Raw genomic sequence first — 12131 nt, 5'->3', positions numbered from 1 at the left:
TGCAATTAAAAACATCATTTCACATGATGTATGAGCTGCCATGTTCCACCACACATGCACATACACACACAGTGTTAATGAATGAAGTTTGTGGGCCCTGCTGTAAATCATTTTGCCTCCCAGCTGAGCTGTGAAAAGTGAAAGCAAGCCCAGCTGAAAGCGGGGGGGGGGGGGGGGAGGCAGAGACCCACAGCGCTGGAGGTATTTGCTGAAGAGCACAGGCAGACTCCAAAGGAATCTTCTTCCCTCTCCTCCAGTAAAAACTGCCTGGTTGCTGTCCAGGCTTTATCCAGTTATCATGAGAACCAGCAATATGCACAACTGTAGGTTGTTCCGGCTGCAACTGAGAATCACAGACCCTCGTATTGTTCTTTGAAGTTTCCCTTTTATTTAAATATATAGATATATAGATATATTAACACAGGTTGGAAAAATAAACGAATCCAAATCAACAGTGTTTTAAACTGTTAAAACAGCAGTCAGGATATAGAGACACAGGTTAGTTTATGCAGTTATCCCGCCTGCGGCCGCCCCCTATACACAACCAATGCGTTCCCAAGTAAAACAGGGTAATTTGGTCCCCACCCCACCCCACCCAATGAAGAAAATAACCACTATGCTTCCAAAATCACAAACGGCAACACACTTTCTCAGGCACCGGGGAACATCTAGAGTGGCGCATGACCAAACAGGACAGGGAAGAGGTATATTTTGGCTCTCCAGGGGTTGCAGAGATGTACCGTTTTGTGGAGACACAGAGGCACCCAGCCTCCTCCTGCTGTTCATGAAGCACACACAGTTATTATTATTTTCTCTTGATCTTCCCTTCACTGGCAAACTCCTCACAGTTTTCATAACAATGCTGCCTCAGGATGGAGCCTATTATAATTCTAGCGTCTCCCTCCCTCTAACACAGAATAGCACAGCCAGCAGTGCGATGATACGGGTGCATAACGTTTCAGCAGGAACATCGCAGGCGGCTACTGGCTAGTATGTGTGACGCCGCTCACACCCTTCAGTACCTGCCATTTTGAGATCGATTCGTACGCAATATAAATTTGCTGAGGAATTACTAGGTTTCCCAAATAAGCACTCTGGTAATCCCAGTAAGCGAGACGGCGAGGTTTTTTTTGTTTTTTAAGAGCACAGCATTGCATTGAAACCAACATAATAAGTCAGTCACTACTAAGAGGGTGGAACGTCACATTATGTGGAAAAAACGCAGGGTTTCCAGCTTCGTCTGTTCCTTTTGGCACGTGTGCAGACAGGACACTTCCAGGGGAGGCAGGTCGAAGGCTTTAAACTTTCTCGAGTTGCTCGTTCTCAAAAATGGCCTCACAGAATCCTTGTCACCCCCAACTCCGGCTCAGTTTGGTTGAGGAAAGAATGAGTTTTTTTTGGGGGGGGGCAGTTGTCGTGGGAAATCAACAGATACCAGAATACTACCTGCCTTTCCCCAAGAAAGTTGCCACAAATTCACATTCAAAGGTAGGTTTGCCAAGGAAGTTCTGCCTTCAAATGTTTTGGGGACTCGCCCATTATAAGACTCAGTCGTTTCAAAATATTTTCTTGACTCCCCTCTCCTTTCAAAAACAAGATGGGTTCCTAATCAGTTGTACAAGCGTCAGATATCCTGTTCTGCCTGCTTCCGAGGTGTGGAGAGCTCTTTAGATCCAGCCCCAATAGTCCGTTCTCTAGATTAGCCCCTCTTCCAGGAAGAACCGTTAGTGACATTTCAGTGGGTGGAACGATGGCTTTGACCCACAAGGATGGGGAACCTGTGGCCCTCCAGATGTTGTTGGACTACAGTTCCCATCATTCCCAGGTCACATAGTCAGGGACGATGGGAGTTGTAGTATTAACAACAACCAAACAGCACAAGGGGAAGAATTCCGTAAGACTTTGTGCTAAGGAAGGATGTTTATGCTGGTGGGTTTTGTTTTAGACTGGCTTGCGCCGCTCTGGACCGAATTAAAAAAACACAACAATATAGACCTATCCCGATGGGCTGTAGTCAAGTCAATCAATTTGAGGAAACAGCTAATTCCGCTGCTAGGGCACAACTTAATTGGTGGCTCTACAGCTTCAAGTAAACTTCTTGGAGAAAATGGGCCGAAGGACAAAAGTAGACACTTCAGTACCACAGCTATACATCACAAGATGGGTTTTTAAGGAGTCCCTTGAGGCCATAGTATCACAGAAGTGTCACATCCATGACTGATGCTAATGGTTGACCTAGTGAGTCAGCTACAAGGGCCCTGAGATTGAGGTGGGGACATTGTCCATAGTGCCCTCCCCTCTCACTGCTCTCTGGAACGCCAGGTGAAAAACTGTACCTGGATAGGAGACCAGTGTGATGTGTTCTAACTGTGGAAGGGGCTTGGCTGCTGTTTGCCTCAGAGGGCCTCCCATCGGGACCGCTTTCCTCAGCGTTAGGGAGCAACAAAGAGCGATGGCCATTGCGATGGCCTTCTATTCGTCCCTCAGCAAAAGGGGAAGATGTTCGTAGGTGTATGTGAGGGAGAAATTAAAAGGGTGTCCACTTCAGATCTGGCACACAGAGAGACAAAGATCTAGCGCATGACCCTGGGCAAAGGGAACCGTTTCCTCTTGAGTTCCTATCTCTGATTCAGGGGTGGGGGGCCTGTGGCCCTCCGGACTACAACTCCTATCATTCCTAATTACTGACCGTTCTGACTAGGGCTGATGGGAGTTGGGATTCCGACAGCATTTGGGAGGCCAAAGCCCTGCTTTTCTTACTGGAACAGGAATGCACACCACAAAAGCAGTGTTTGCCGGCACCTGCAGTGGCAGGCCAGAAGCTTGAAAGGATAGAGAAGGCATTCATTCTGCCTCAGAACCGGAACGCTTAAGTTTTTTATTCTCGCTCGAGGCAGATGGCATGGGACGTTCTGGCTCTATCCGGACAAGAGAGGGGTTTCACTTGAAAGATATCACATGGGTATTAGACAATATTCAGAGAAGGAAATGAATCTGAGAAAGCTTTTACAGAAAGGGTTGTGCATTTTTGGAAAAGGACTTGAATCCTGAGGACGTTTCCTAGATGAAATGGGAGTGTTTCTGCTGAAAATGAGATTACAGCTTGCTCTGAATGTAGTTGCAATGTAGAATTATTTCCTGCAACCATTTTTTAAAAAATGAATGATCCGATTTGCCACTTTCTTGTCTATCACAACATGGAGATCAAGTGGATCTCAAGGAGCTAGAAGGAGAGGGATGATCTAGCGGGGAAAGGGGACATCACAAAAGGGATTAACGAGAAAGAGGGGGATATGTTCTAGGTTCCAGAGACTCAAAATCAAAGCATGTTTTATACATCACTGCTTGCGGCTAACAGAGGGGTGTTCAGAGGAGAGGTTAAACTGTATTTGTGGAAGGAGTGGGGATCACTCAGTGAGAACATCTGGTTTGGGGGCATTCTGGGCATGCATCAGAGACCGTGGATCTTGAAGGGAAGAAGGGGGCAGGGAGACAGAAATGTAAGGTATATAACTTGGAAAGAACCTGACTGCGGACCTCACGTAGCTACAACATAAGATGGATTCCACACAAGAAGGTGGGCGTTTGTTTTAGGAGATCACAGCAGACATACATGATCACAACAGAACTGAAGAATGAAGAGTGTTGAGCTGATCTGGAAAGATGTGCTGACCTAGGAATGTGGAGGCCTTGCCAGAAATGAGCCTCCCCACTTTCAGGAAAGGAATAATGTTCCTACGAACACAACTGCCACATCCACTCCGGTGGTCCCTAGTTCCAACGGCAAGCACTTCCCACCCCCTGGCAAGAAAAACACAAACAGGACCTTGGAAGAGAGACTGGTTGGGCCTATGGCTGGCAGCCCCAATTGCAAGCCTGTACAGGTAACCAAGCTGCCCGCAGGTGAATATTAATATTCTGGGAAACGTGGGAGGCAATAGGGCACGCCTCAGGTGCAGATGTGTGGTAAAGGTAGACATTTGTATCCCTGCGTGGGTCAAGCACACCTGGGCCGCTGTGAGGCGTGCTGAGATCCTCTCTCAATCACATACACAGATCCTTTGGGCAACACACGGCCCACACTGCAAGCTGATCTGGTACCATAAAATCTCAATATTGCCGAAGGTGGTTGGGGGTGAGTATCAAGAAAACAGGGCAAAGAACTAGACTCTCCTGCTGCTGGAAAAAGTTCTAGATGCTGGTGAGGAGCAGGTGGAATCTAGCTGAAATTCCAGGCTCAGAACTGCTTATCCCTGAGGTTTGGGATGGAGGGGAAAATCAACTTTCTAAACAGCCACCTTGCCCCTTCAGAATAAGCTAGGGAGAGGCAGTCCGTTTCTAACAGGGAGTCCTCAGTAGTCCACCCCCATCCAGATTCCTCCTCAGTAGTTTTACATATTTCCTGATACGGCCCTCCAGAAGTTCCTGAACTCCAACTCCCATCAGCCCCAGCAAGCCTAGCCAATAACCAGGGATGATGGGAACTGTAGTCCAACCATCTCTGAAAAGTGCCATGATGAGTACCCCTGCTCTAAGTTGTGGGAGGCTTTCATGACTTCCTGGAATCTTCCTCCCCGAGATTAGATGTCATACCAATTAGAACACTTCCTGCCAAACCCCAGTCCTCCCATTGGCTCCTTTGAATCCTCTTGTGCAGGTACAATAGGTCTCTCTCATAGGATCTGACCCTTAGTTCTCAAATCCACCCCACCCTATCCTCAGATAAATCCACTCTCTGGTCCCAGTTAAGATAGGAGGTTCTTCATCCCTAGTACCCACTCGCCCCAGCCTGAGATGGGGGCAAGAAGATGCAATGTGGCATCTACTGGCCCTTCCCAGATCATTTCCCCTGCCCTCTCCCTTCCACCCTCCAAAGTGATTGTCCAAAGCCTCTTGCCCTCACCTGCTGGGCCACCAGAGCAGAAAGCTGCGCTTGCTTGCTGTTCAAGATCAAAGCACAGCTCCCAGTGTCCATTCTAGACGACTCACGCTGGGTCTAGGGACGCCTCTGCTAAAACGAGGACCCCACTGATGAAATCACCAGTCTTTGCAGATTATAGGAACTGGGTATGTGCGGACCACCCCATCAATGCTTCTTCAAAACTGCCAGCCAAATATGCTCTACAGAGGCATGTCCATTCTTCAGTGGTCACACAGTTCCCCAGCAATGAACCCTTGAGTTCCCTCACCTTCCCGCCAAATCTAGTTCCCAAGACCCACTGGGGGCGGGCAAGACAGGAAAACCAGGTTCAAACTGGTCTGGATGTGGAGTGCACCCCCCACCCTCGTGCCCCATGATTTCTCCAAGGCCCCTCTAGGTGGGAATAGTTGTGATGGTTTCCCCTCCCTTTGCCCCCCAAAAAGCCATTCGCAAATGGGCATTGGAACACCCGCACAGGGGACGGGACATACACACATACATATGTTTTTGCAAACATACACCCGCCGCACAACACTCTCTATTCCCTCCTCTTTTGTGCGTGTCTGTCCAGCTGTCCTAAATGGGGACCACATCAGCTGCGCTCTTTGGCTTCATCCCCCAATTCTACCCCGAACAGCCGCAGGAGGCAGGCAACACAGTCTTCCTCCTTATAGGGGCGGTGATTGCTTGCCTGGGCCGGCTGCCGACAGTTCCTCTTCCTTGGTTGGCTCGGAGTCGATAGGCTCTTTCTCCTCTGGGGGCTCAGGCCCGCCGGCCTGGATACTGACACACAAAACCAGGGTTTGCAGGAAGCCGTAGAGGCAGGCAAACTGCACCAGGTACTCCTGCACCAGCCACAGGGCCAAGTACATCCCGTAAGCGGTGACTAAGAAGCAGGCAAAGCCGTGGAGCCAGACCTTAAGAGGGCCCCCGAACCCCAGGATATCCAAAACCAGCCGGAAGGCCGGGGACGAGGCACAGAGCAAAGTCACCACGCACAGGTCAAAGAGATGGCGGGTGAAGTTGAAGCAGATCTGCAAGCGCTCTGGCGATTCCACGGATGCTTTTGGCGGCGAGAGGTGCTGAGGTATCCCGGCCAATAGGGAGCCCTCTCCAGCAGCGGAACTTTGGCCCCAGCCAATAGCGCCCAAGAGGCGTTGGCCGCTCCACCATCTTGGTTTCGGGGGCGCCGTGTTTTCCTCCAGCTCCCCCTCCTGAAATTCCTCCTCTTCCTTTTTCACGTCCTTGGCCTTTCCTCGTCGCCAAGGCAGTCCAGGGAGCCATGACTTGGCTCTGCTGAGGAACATGGTGCAGGGAGAGGATGTGCGATAATATAGATATATTATTATAATATAGATAAATATAGGTAAACAAACTAAAGAGCAGGTGTGGGAGCTATACACCCAAAGTTTTCTTGGGACCTGAGGCTTTCAAAGATCAGCTCCCTGCCACGAAGAATGCGGCCTAGCGTGGCATTTTCTGCTCCTCCTGCTCACATCTGCTGCTTCAGATGCCAAGGCTGGTGGCTCAGTCTTCAAGGAAACCACAATTGTGGGTTATCCATAAATCTTGGCTCCTCCGGGCTTGGAGCTGTCCTAGATGCTGGGTGCCCAGAACATGAATCTCCTCTGTCCAAGGAAATACATATGTTGGAGAACGGTTTGCTCACACAGAGGGAAGTTGAGCTTCCGGCCACATCACACTGATTTTTTCAACGCTCCTGGCAAACCGACCATCTTAGGACATGCAGGTCCGTTTCCCCAAACGGCCATGGTGGGTTCGGTTCCCTGTTTCCAAACGGGTGTGTTTGTGCCTCCCAAAATAAAATAAAAAATCTCAGCTTCTTATTAGTTCAGGGGCTCCAAAGTCTCGCATCATGCCGCCTCAAATCAAAGATGGGATCTTTCGCTCCAGAACAGCCTCCCCTATGAAAGAAAGAAAGAATTTTTCAGTCAGCGAACTGACCGCAGGTGGGACAGAATGGCAATTAAGGGGAGATTTCTGATTTAACCTACTTCTTATCTTGAAAAATGGTGGTAATAGTGACCCATGGGCTTGCTGCAAGGGTGAACATGGTTTTAAATGCTGAAAACGGAAGACTAAAAGGCGAATAAACTTTAATTCTCATCCTTCATGAAGATTTTCCGTCTAGCTAGCAGGAAATGTTACGGACCCCCAAATACTGACAAGGCCCTGATATTAACTGTGGGCTATCGTCAACTAAGTTTTACTCAGTGTAGAGACACTGAAAATAACATGAGTTAATCAGAGCCATTACTTCAACAGGCCTATGATGAGTAAAACTAAGTGAAACGTAACTGAATACCACACTATGTTCCCTGGTAGTTTCTCTAGGGAGATTATCATTTTTTAAAAAAACTGATCACATGATCAGTTCCCAAAACACCGATTCTCACCAATTCTCAATACTGATTTTATCCAATACAGTGGTACCTCGCAAGACGAATGCCTCCCAAGACGAGAAACTCGCAAGACGAAAGAGTTTTTTGTTTTTTGAGTTGCTTCGCGAGACGAATTTCCATATGGGCTTGCTTCGCAAGACGAAAACGTCTTGTGCCTTTTTCTTAAAACCGTCAATGCATTCCTATGGGAAACCGTCAATGCATTTCCTATGGGAAACCGTGCTTCGCAAGACGAAAAATTCACAAGACGAAAAAACTCGCAGAACGAATTAATTTCGTCTTGCGAGGCACCACTGTAATAAAATTATTATTTCATTGATCAGATTTGTATCCTCACCCTTCACCACAGGCTCCCAGGGCAGGCTACACAAATCACAAAAAAAATTGAATACTAATAGTAAAAGAGCAGCTAAAATTTAAAGAATGCAATTGAACAGCAAGCAATGAAAAACAGCAACAGCGTGACCAGCACAATGCTCAAGACCTCCCAAAGGCCTCAAGAGAGAAGTGCATCTTCAAGCAGTATCAGAACCAGACATACCGTATTTTTTGCCCTATAGGACGCACTTTTTCCCCTCCAAAAATGAAGGGGAAATGTGTGTGCGTCCTATGGGACGAATGCAGGCTTTTGCTGAAGCCTGGAGAACGAGAGGGGTCAGTGCGCACCGACCCCTCTCGCTCTCCAGGCTTCAAGAAGCTATCCGCAAGCCTTGCAAGCCCGGCGGGAGTTCCCGCGGGCTCACAAGGCTTGCGGATAGCAGCCTGTTCTGGGGGGGAAATAATTTTTTTTTATTCATTCCCCCCCCCCAAAAAAAACGAGGTGCGCCCTATGGGCCAGTGCGCCCTATAGAGCGAAAAATACGGTACTTTATAGAGGAGGTAATTGTGAAGATGGGCTTCTGCTTCTAAGAAGGCTTTACTTGGCTCCTGAGAAGGACCTCTCCTGTTGACCAGGAGGTAGGCTCAGTTATAGGGAGAGGCGTTCCTTCAGATATTTGGGCCCCACATCATTTAGGGCTTTACACAGACCCCATTCCAAGTGCTGGTTTGTACCTATAAAAACTTAAAACAGAACCACAATGCCTCAAGGACGGCCTCTCTCCATATGAAACAATCCAGACTCTCCTCATTCATCATCTGAGGCCCTTCTTCACGTAGCTCCTCTGTGAAAGGTCCGGAGGGTGGCAAAAAACGAGAACGGGGTCTTTTCTGCAGTGGCTCCCCGTTTCTGTGATGCTCTCCCCAGGGAGACTCGCCTGGCGCCTTCATTATACAACTGGATATATCAGTTGCAGCTTCCAAACTGTCTTCAGGTGCAGCACACTGCAATAATCCAACCTGGAGGTGTAACCAGAGCACGGGCAACTGTGGCAAAGCAAGACCAAAACGCAGCCCTTTGCCCAAGTGAGCTTTTGCAGGCAAGGCAGTGGTTAAGGGCCAGTTTAAAATCAAATTATCATCCTGGATTCGACTACTTCAGACTGCAGGTAGAGGCGACGAGTCTTGAATGCAGTGTGTGCGTGTTCCTACATGTAAAAAAGCAGCCATGTTGGGAAACAGTTCAAGCTCGCCTTCTCTGTATTTGTCCATCTAACAGGAGGATTTTCTGGTGGGGAAGCACTTAGAACTAATTTCCTGCAGTGGTATGCTCCAAAAAACCCGAAAATCCCTTTACATCACTTGAATCTGACCCTAATCTCTCTCTCTGTCTCAGAATACAAATGCATTCTATCAGCCACCCCCAATCCCTTGATTGCTTCGGAATTTAATTGCAAAACTCCGAAAAGGGGTTTTATACCTCCAGAATTTTGATTTCCCCTATCTTAGTTTCTCTCTGCTCTCTCTCCCCCTCCCCCCCCCCCAATAATCTCTTTTGGATGGCATGAACCCAAAATGTGCAATTAGTTGAAAACAAGCAGATGGATATCCACCATCTGTAGCCACAAAACAAGATCCGCGTGGCGTAATAGATGTTTTGCAACGCGAAGCCGAAACCTGTTTCTGTAATCGTCTATGCATTTCTGCTGCTGTAGGGGAAAATATGCCAACAAGGAGCCCTCAAGATGAACAAAAACCTCATTTAAACTCTCAGGAAAGTGACTTCCCCAACCTGGCTGAGGCTGATGGGAGTTGTAGTCCAAAACACCTGGAAGGAACCAGTCTGGGGAAGGCTCCCCCTTAGTGCATAAACAAACATGGCGGCCCTCCAGATAGGTATAGTCGGACCACAACTCCCATCAGCCCCAGGTAGTGTGGCCCACAGAAAGGGATGATGGGAGCTGGAGTTCAATGGCATCAAGAGTTAAACACATCAGCTAACCCTGAATTACCTGTTGTTGAGGGGGGGCAGGCGAAAACATATACAGTGGTACCTCGCAAGACGAATGCCTCGCAAGACGGAAAACTCGCAAGACGAAAGAGTTTTTCGTTTTTTGAGTTGCTTCGCAAGACGAATTTCCCTATGGGCTTGCTTCGCAATACGAAAACGTCTTGCGCCTTTTTCTTAAAACCGCCAATGCATTCCTATGGGAAACCGTCAATGCACAGTGGTGCTTCGCAAGACGAAAAAATTCACAAGACGAAAAAACTCGCAGAACGAATTAATTTCGTCTTGCGAGGCACCACTGTATACCACTATAAATTTCCCATAATCCAACAGCTTGTATGAAACTATGGGTCAGAGGTGGATCTAGGGGAGCCCGACTGGTTCACCCACACTGGGCACTGATCTGAGAGGGTGCCGCAACAATAACAAAAAAGATTAGGGGTGGGATTTGGGCGTCCTACAGGGTGTTGCGGAAATGTTAGAGCCCAACGTTCGCCACTGCTAGGGGTTCACCAAGAGTGTCCCAGAGCAGCTCAGAAGAGCTACCAATGAAAGAGAATGCCTCTGAACATGTTCAGAGTGCTTTTCTGCTCACCACTGAATAACCACAACTCGTGCTTGAGGTTGAGGTAAAGGGCATGACTTTCACACACCGCCAGATTTTCTAGCCAATCCATGTCAGATATACAGCAGCCTGCTTTCTTTTAAAAAACAGACTTTGGAAAGCCTTGATTATCTCTCGTATTCTGCTTATTATAATGGCTGTTGGCTCTGCTCGTTTGTCTCTTACGTACACTGATTTTACATATGTTAATGGGGTTGTGGCCCCTCCAGCCCAAGTCAGGAGTTAGAACGACTGAAATGAATGATCGTGGCTAAACTTAGGACCAACGGTTCCGATGAACCTGCTCCAGATAGGGCTAGCAAGGGACACAACAACCCTTTGCAGAAAATGAGAATGAATGAAACAATCATAAAACCCACAAATGGCTTCACAAGCACAAAATACTTCAGGCACGGGAAGAATGCTTGACGAATCAAACCTTTTGCATGCATATGCAGAAACAGCCTACCTCAAAACATGCGTCTCTGTGTGTTAATGAAATGGCAAGGCTGCACCTTCTGCTGTGGAAGCGAGGATGCGCTTGGGATTCCTCGTGAGCCACTTTCAGATTGGGCTGGGAGTCTGGTCTAGGTGTAATTATGGCGCCATATGCTCTGGTTGGGGGATCCCATTCCCACCAGTGTGGTATTATTCGGCTTAGAGGGGATTGTGCCTGAGGAGCTGTCGGTTATTAAGAGCGGGAGCCTCATGGCGCGGAATATTTTTGGCGTTATATGTCATTTGCTCTCTGCAGCTCTGGAGTGACTTTTGTGAGACTAATCGGAAAAGGTGCCTCAACCGGGAAAAGGTGCCTCAACGTGTGTACATTTATAGCATAATAGTCTCTTTATAGAAGCATCCTGTATCGACTGCTTTTAAGTTCTTAAAACAATCAATGTGTGTGTGTCTGCAGGGCTATCTTCTGCAGTGCTGTGCAATAAGGGTACTTGGGGTTTTATATAAGGCATTTCGAGATATCTCTCACAACACATTTAACTCTGCAATGTGTGTGTTGGGGGTTGTCAACCAACATCTGGTCTATTTATAGACTTCATGAGATTCCCGGCGGAGGGAACTGCCTTCTTAGGCCTTTATTGCAAAAAATAATAAAACTCCCCCCTCCCTTCTAAATTAAAGAATCCTTGCAAACCCTCACTTGAATCCTAATCGATGCAGCAACACACACCAAAAAAAAAAAGCAAATTCCCCCCCAAGAGCTGCTCCCTTAACTCAAAGATCCCTCCCTCTCCAGAGAATCTGTACACCCCCCCCTCCCTAAGCGACTGCACCCAACGATCCTAATTAGGGCCGATCTCCCGATCACCCCCACCCCCCAAAATAAACCCCTCCAGGAATACCCACCACCCGCTTCCGGAGAGACCGCAGCGCCGCAACACGCGCCCCCCCCCTTCCACACACACACGCGCGTTTAGCACGTACCGGGTGAGATCCAGAGAAGCGGTGCCTCCGTAGCAACTTTTTCCCCTTCCCCTCCCTACGGATTTCTTCCTCCTTCCCTTCCGATTTCAGCTCTTTATCTTGCAGAGTAGGGCGGTTTGATTTCATTCCTTTCCTCCACCTCCCCTGGAAGGTAGCAGTGCTCTTCTTTTTAATGTCCCCTACCTTGGTTTTTTTAATATATAAATATATATGTGCGTTCAAACTCCAGCAAAAGAGGGACTTTCCGGAGGATCTTTGGCCCCGCCGAGCAAAGGGAGAGAAGGAAGGGGAGAGACTAGCCCAGCCCTAGATGGAGGGGGGGGGGAGGAGACGCGGTGGGGGGGGGAGAAAGAGAGAAGTCTCTTCCTTGGGATTTTCTGGTAGGACTGGATTAGGGAGAAGCGCCACCCCAAAGGC

General features: G+C 48.3%; 1 protein-coding gene across 1 annotated transcript; it reads right to left on the bottom strand.

Annotated features, from left to right (window-relative positions):
* Positions 1 to 365: 365 nt before the first annotated feature.
* LOC310672739 (uncharacterized protein C6orf47 homolog) lies at positions 366 to 12131 on the bottom strand. The gene is made up of 2 exons (XM_083430386.1): positions 11715 to 12131; positions 366 to 6846 (listed from the first exon to the last, which is right to left on the bottom strand). Exon 2 carries the CDS (start codon positions 6226 to 6228, stop codon positions 5590 to 5592), a length of 639 nt encoding a protein of 212 aa, XP_083286512.1. The 5' UTR covers positions 6229 to 6846; positions 11715 to 12131; the 3' UTR covers positions 366 to 5589.

This window comes from Podarcis tiliguerta, assembly GCF_965153285.1.
Source record: "Podarcis tiliguerta genome assembly, chromosome: 2".
Lineage (NCBI taxonomy): Eukaryota > Metazoa > Chordata > Lepidosauria > Squamata > Lacertidae > Podarcis > Podarcis tiliguerta.
Note: the sequence above shows the minus strand (reverse complement) of the source record. Positions and strands in the feature narration are given on the sequence as shown.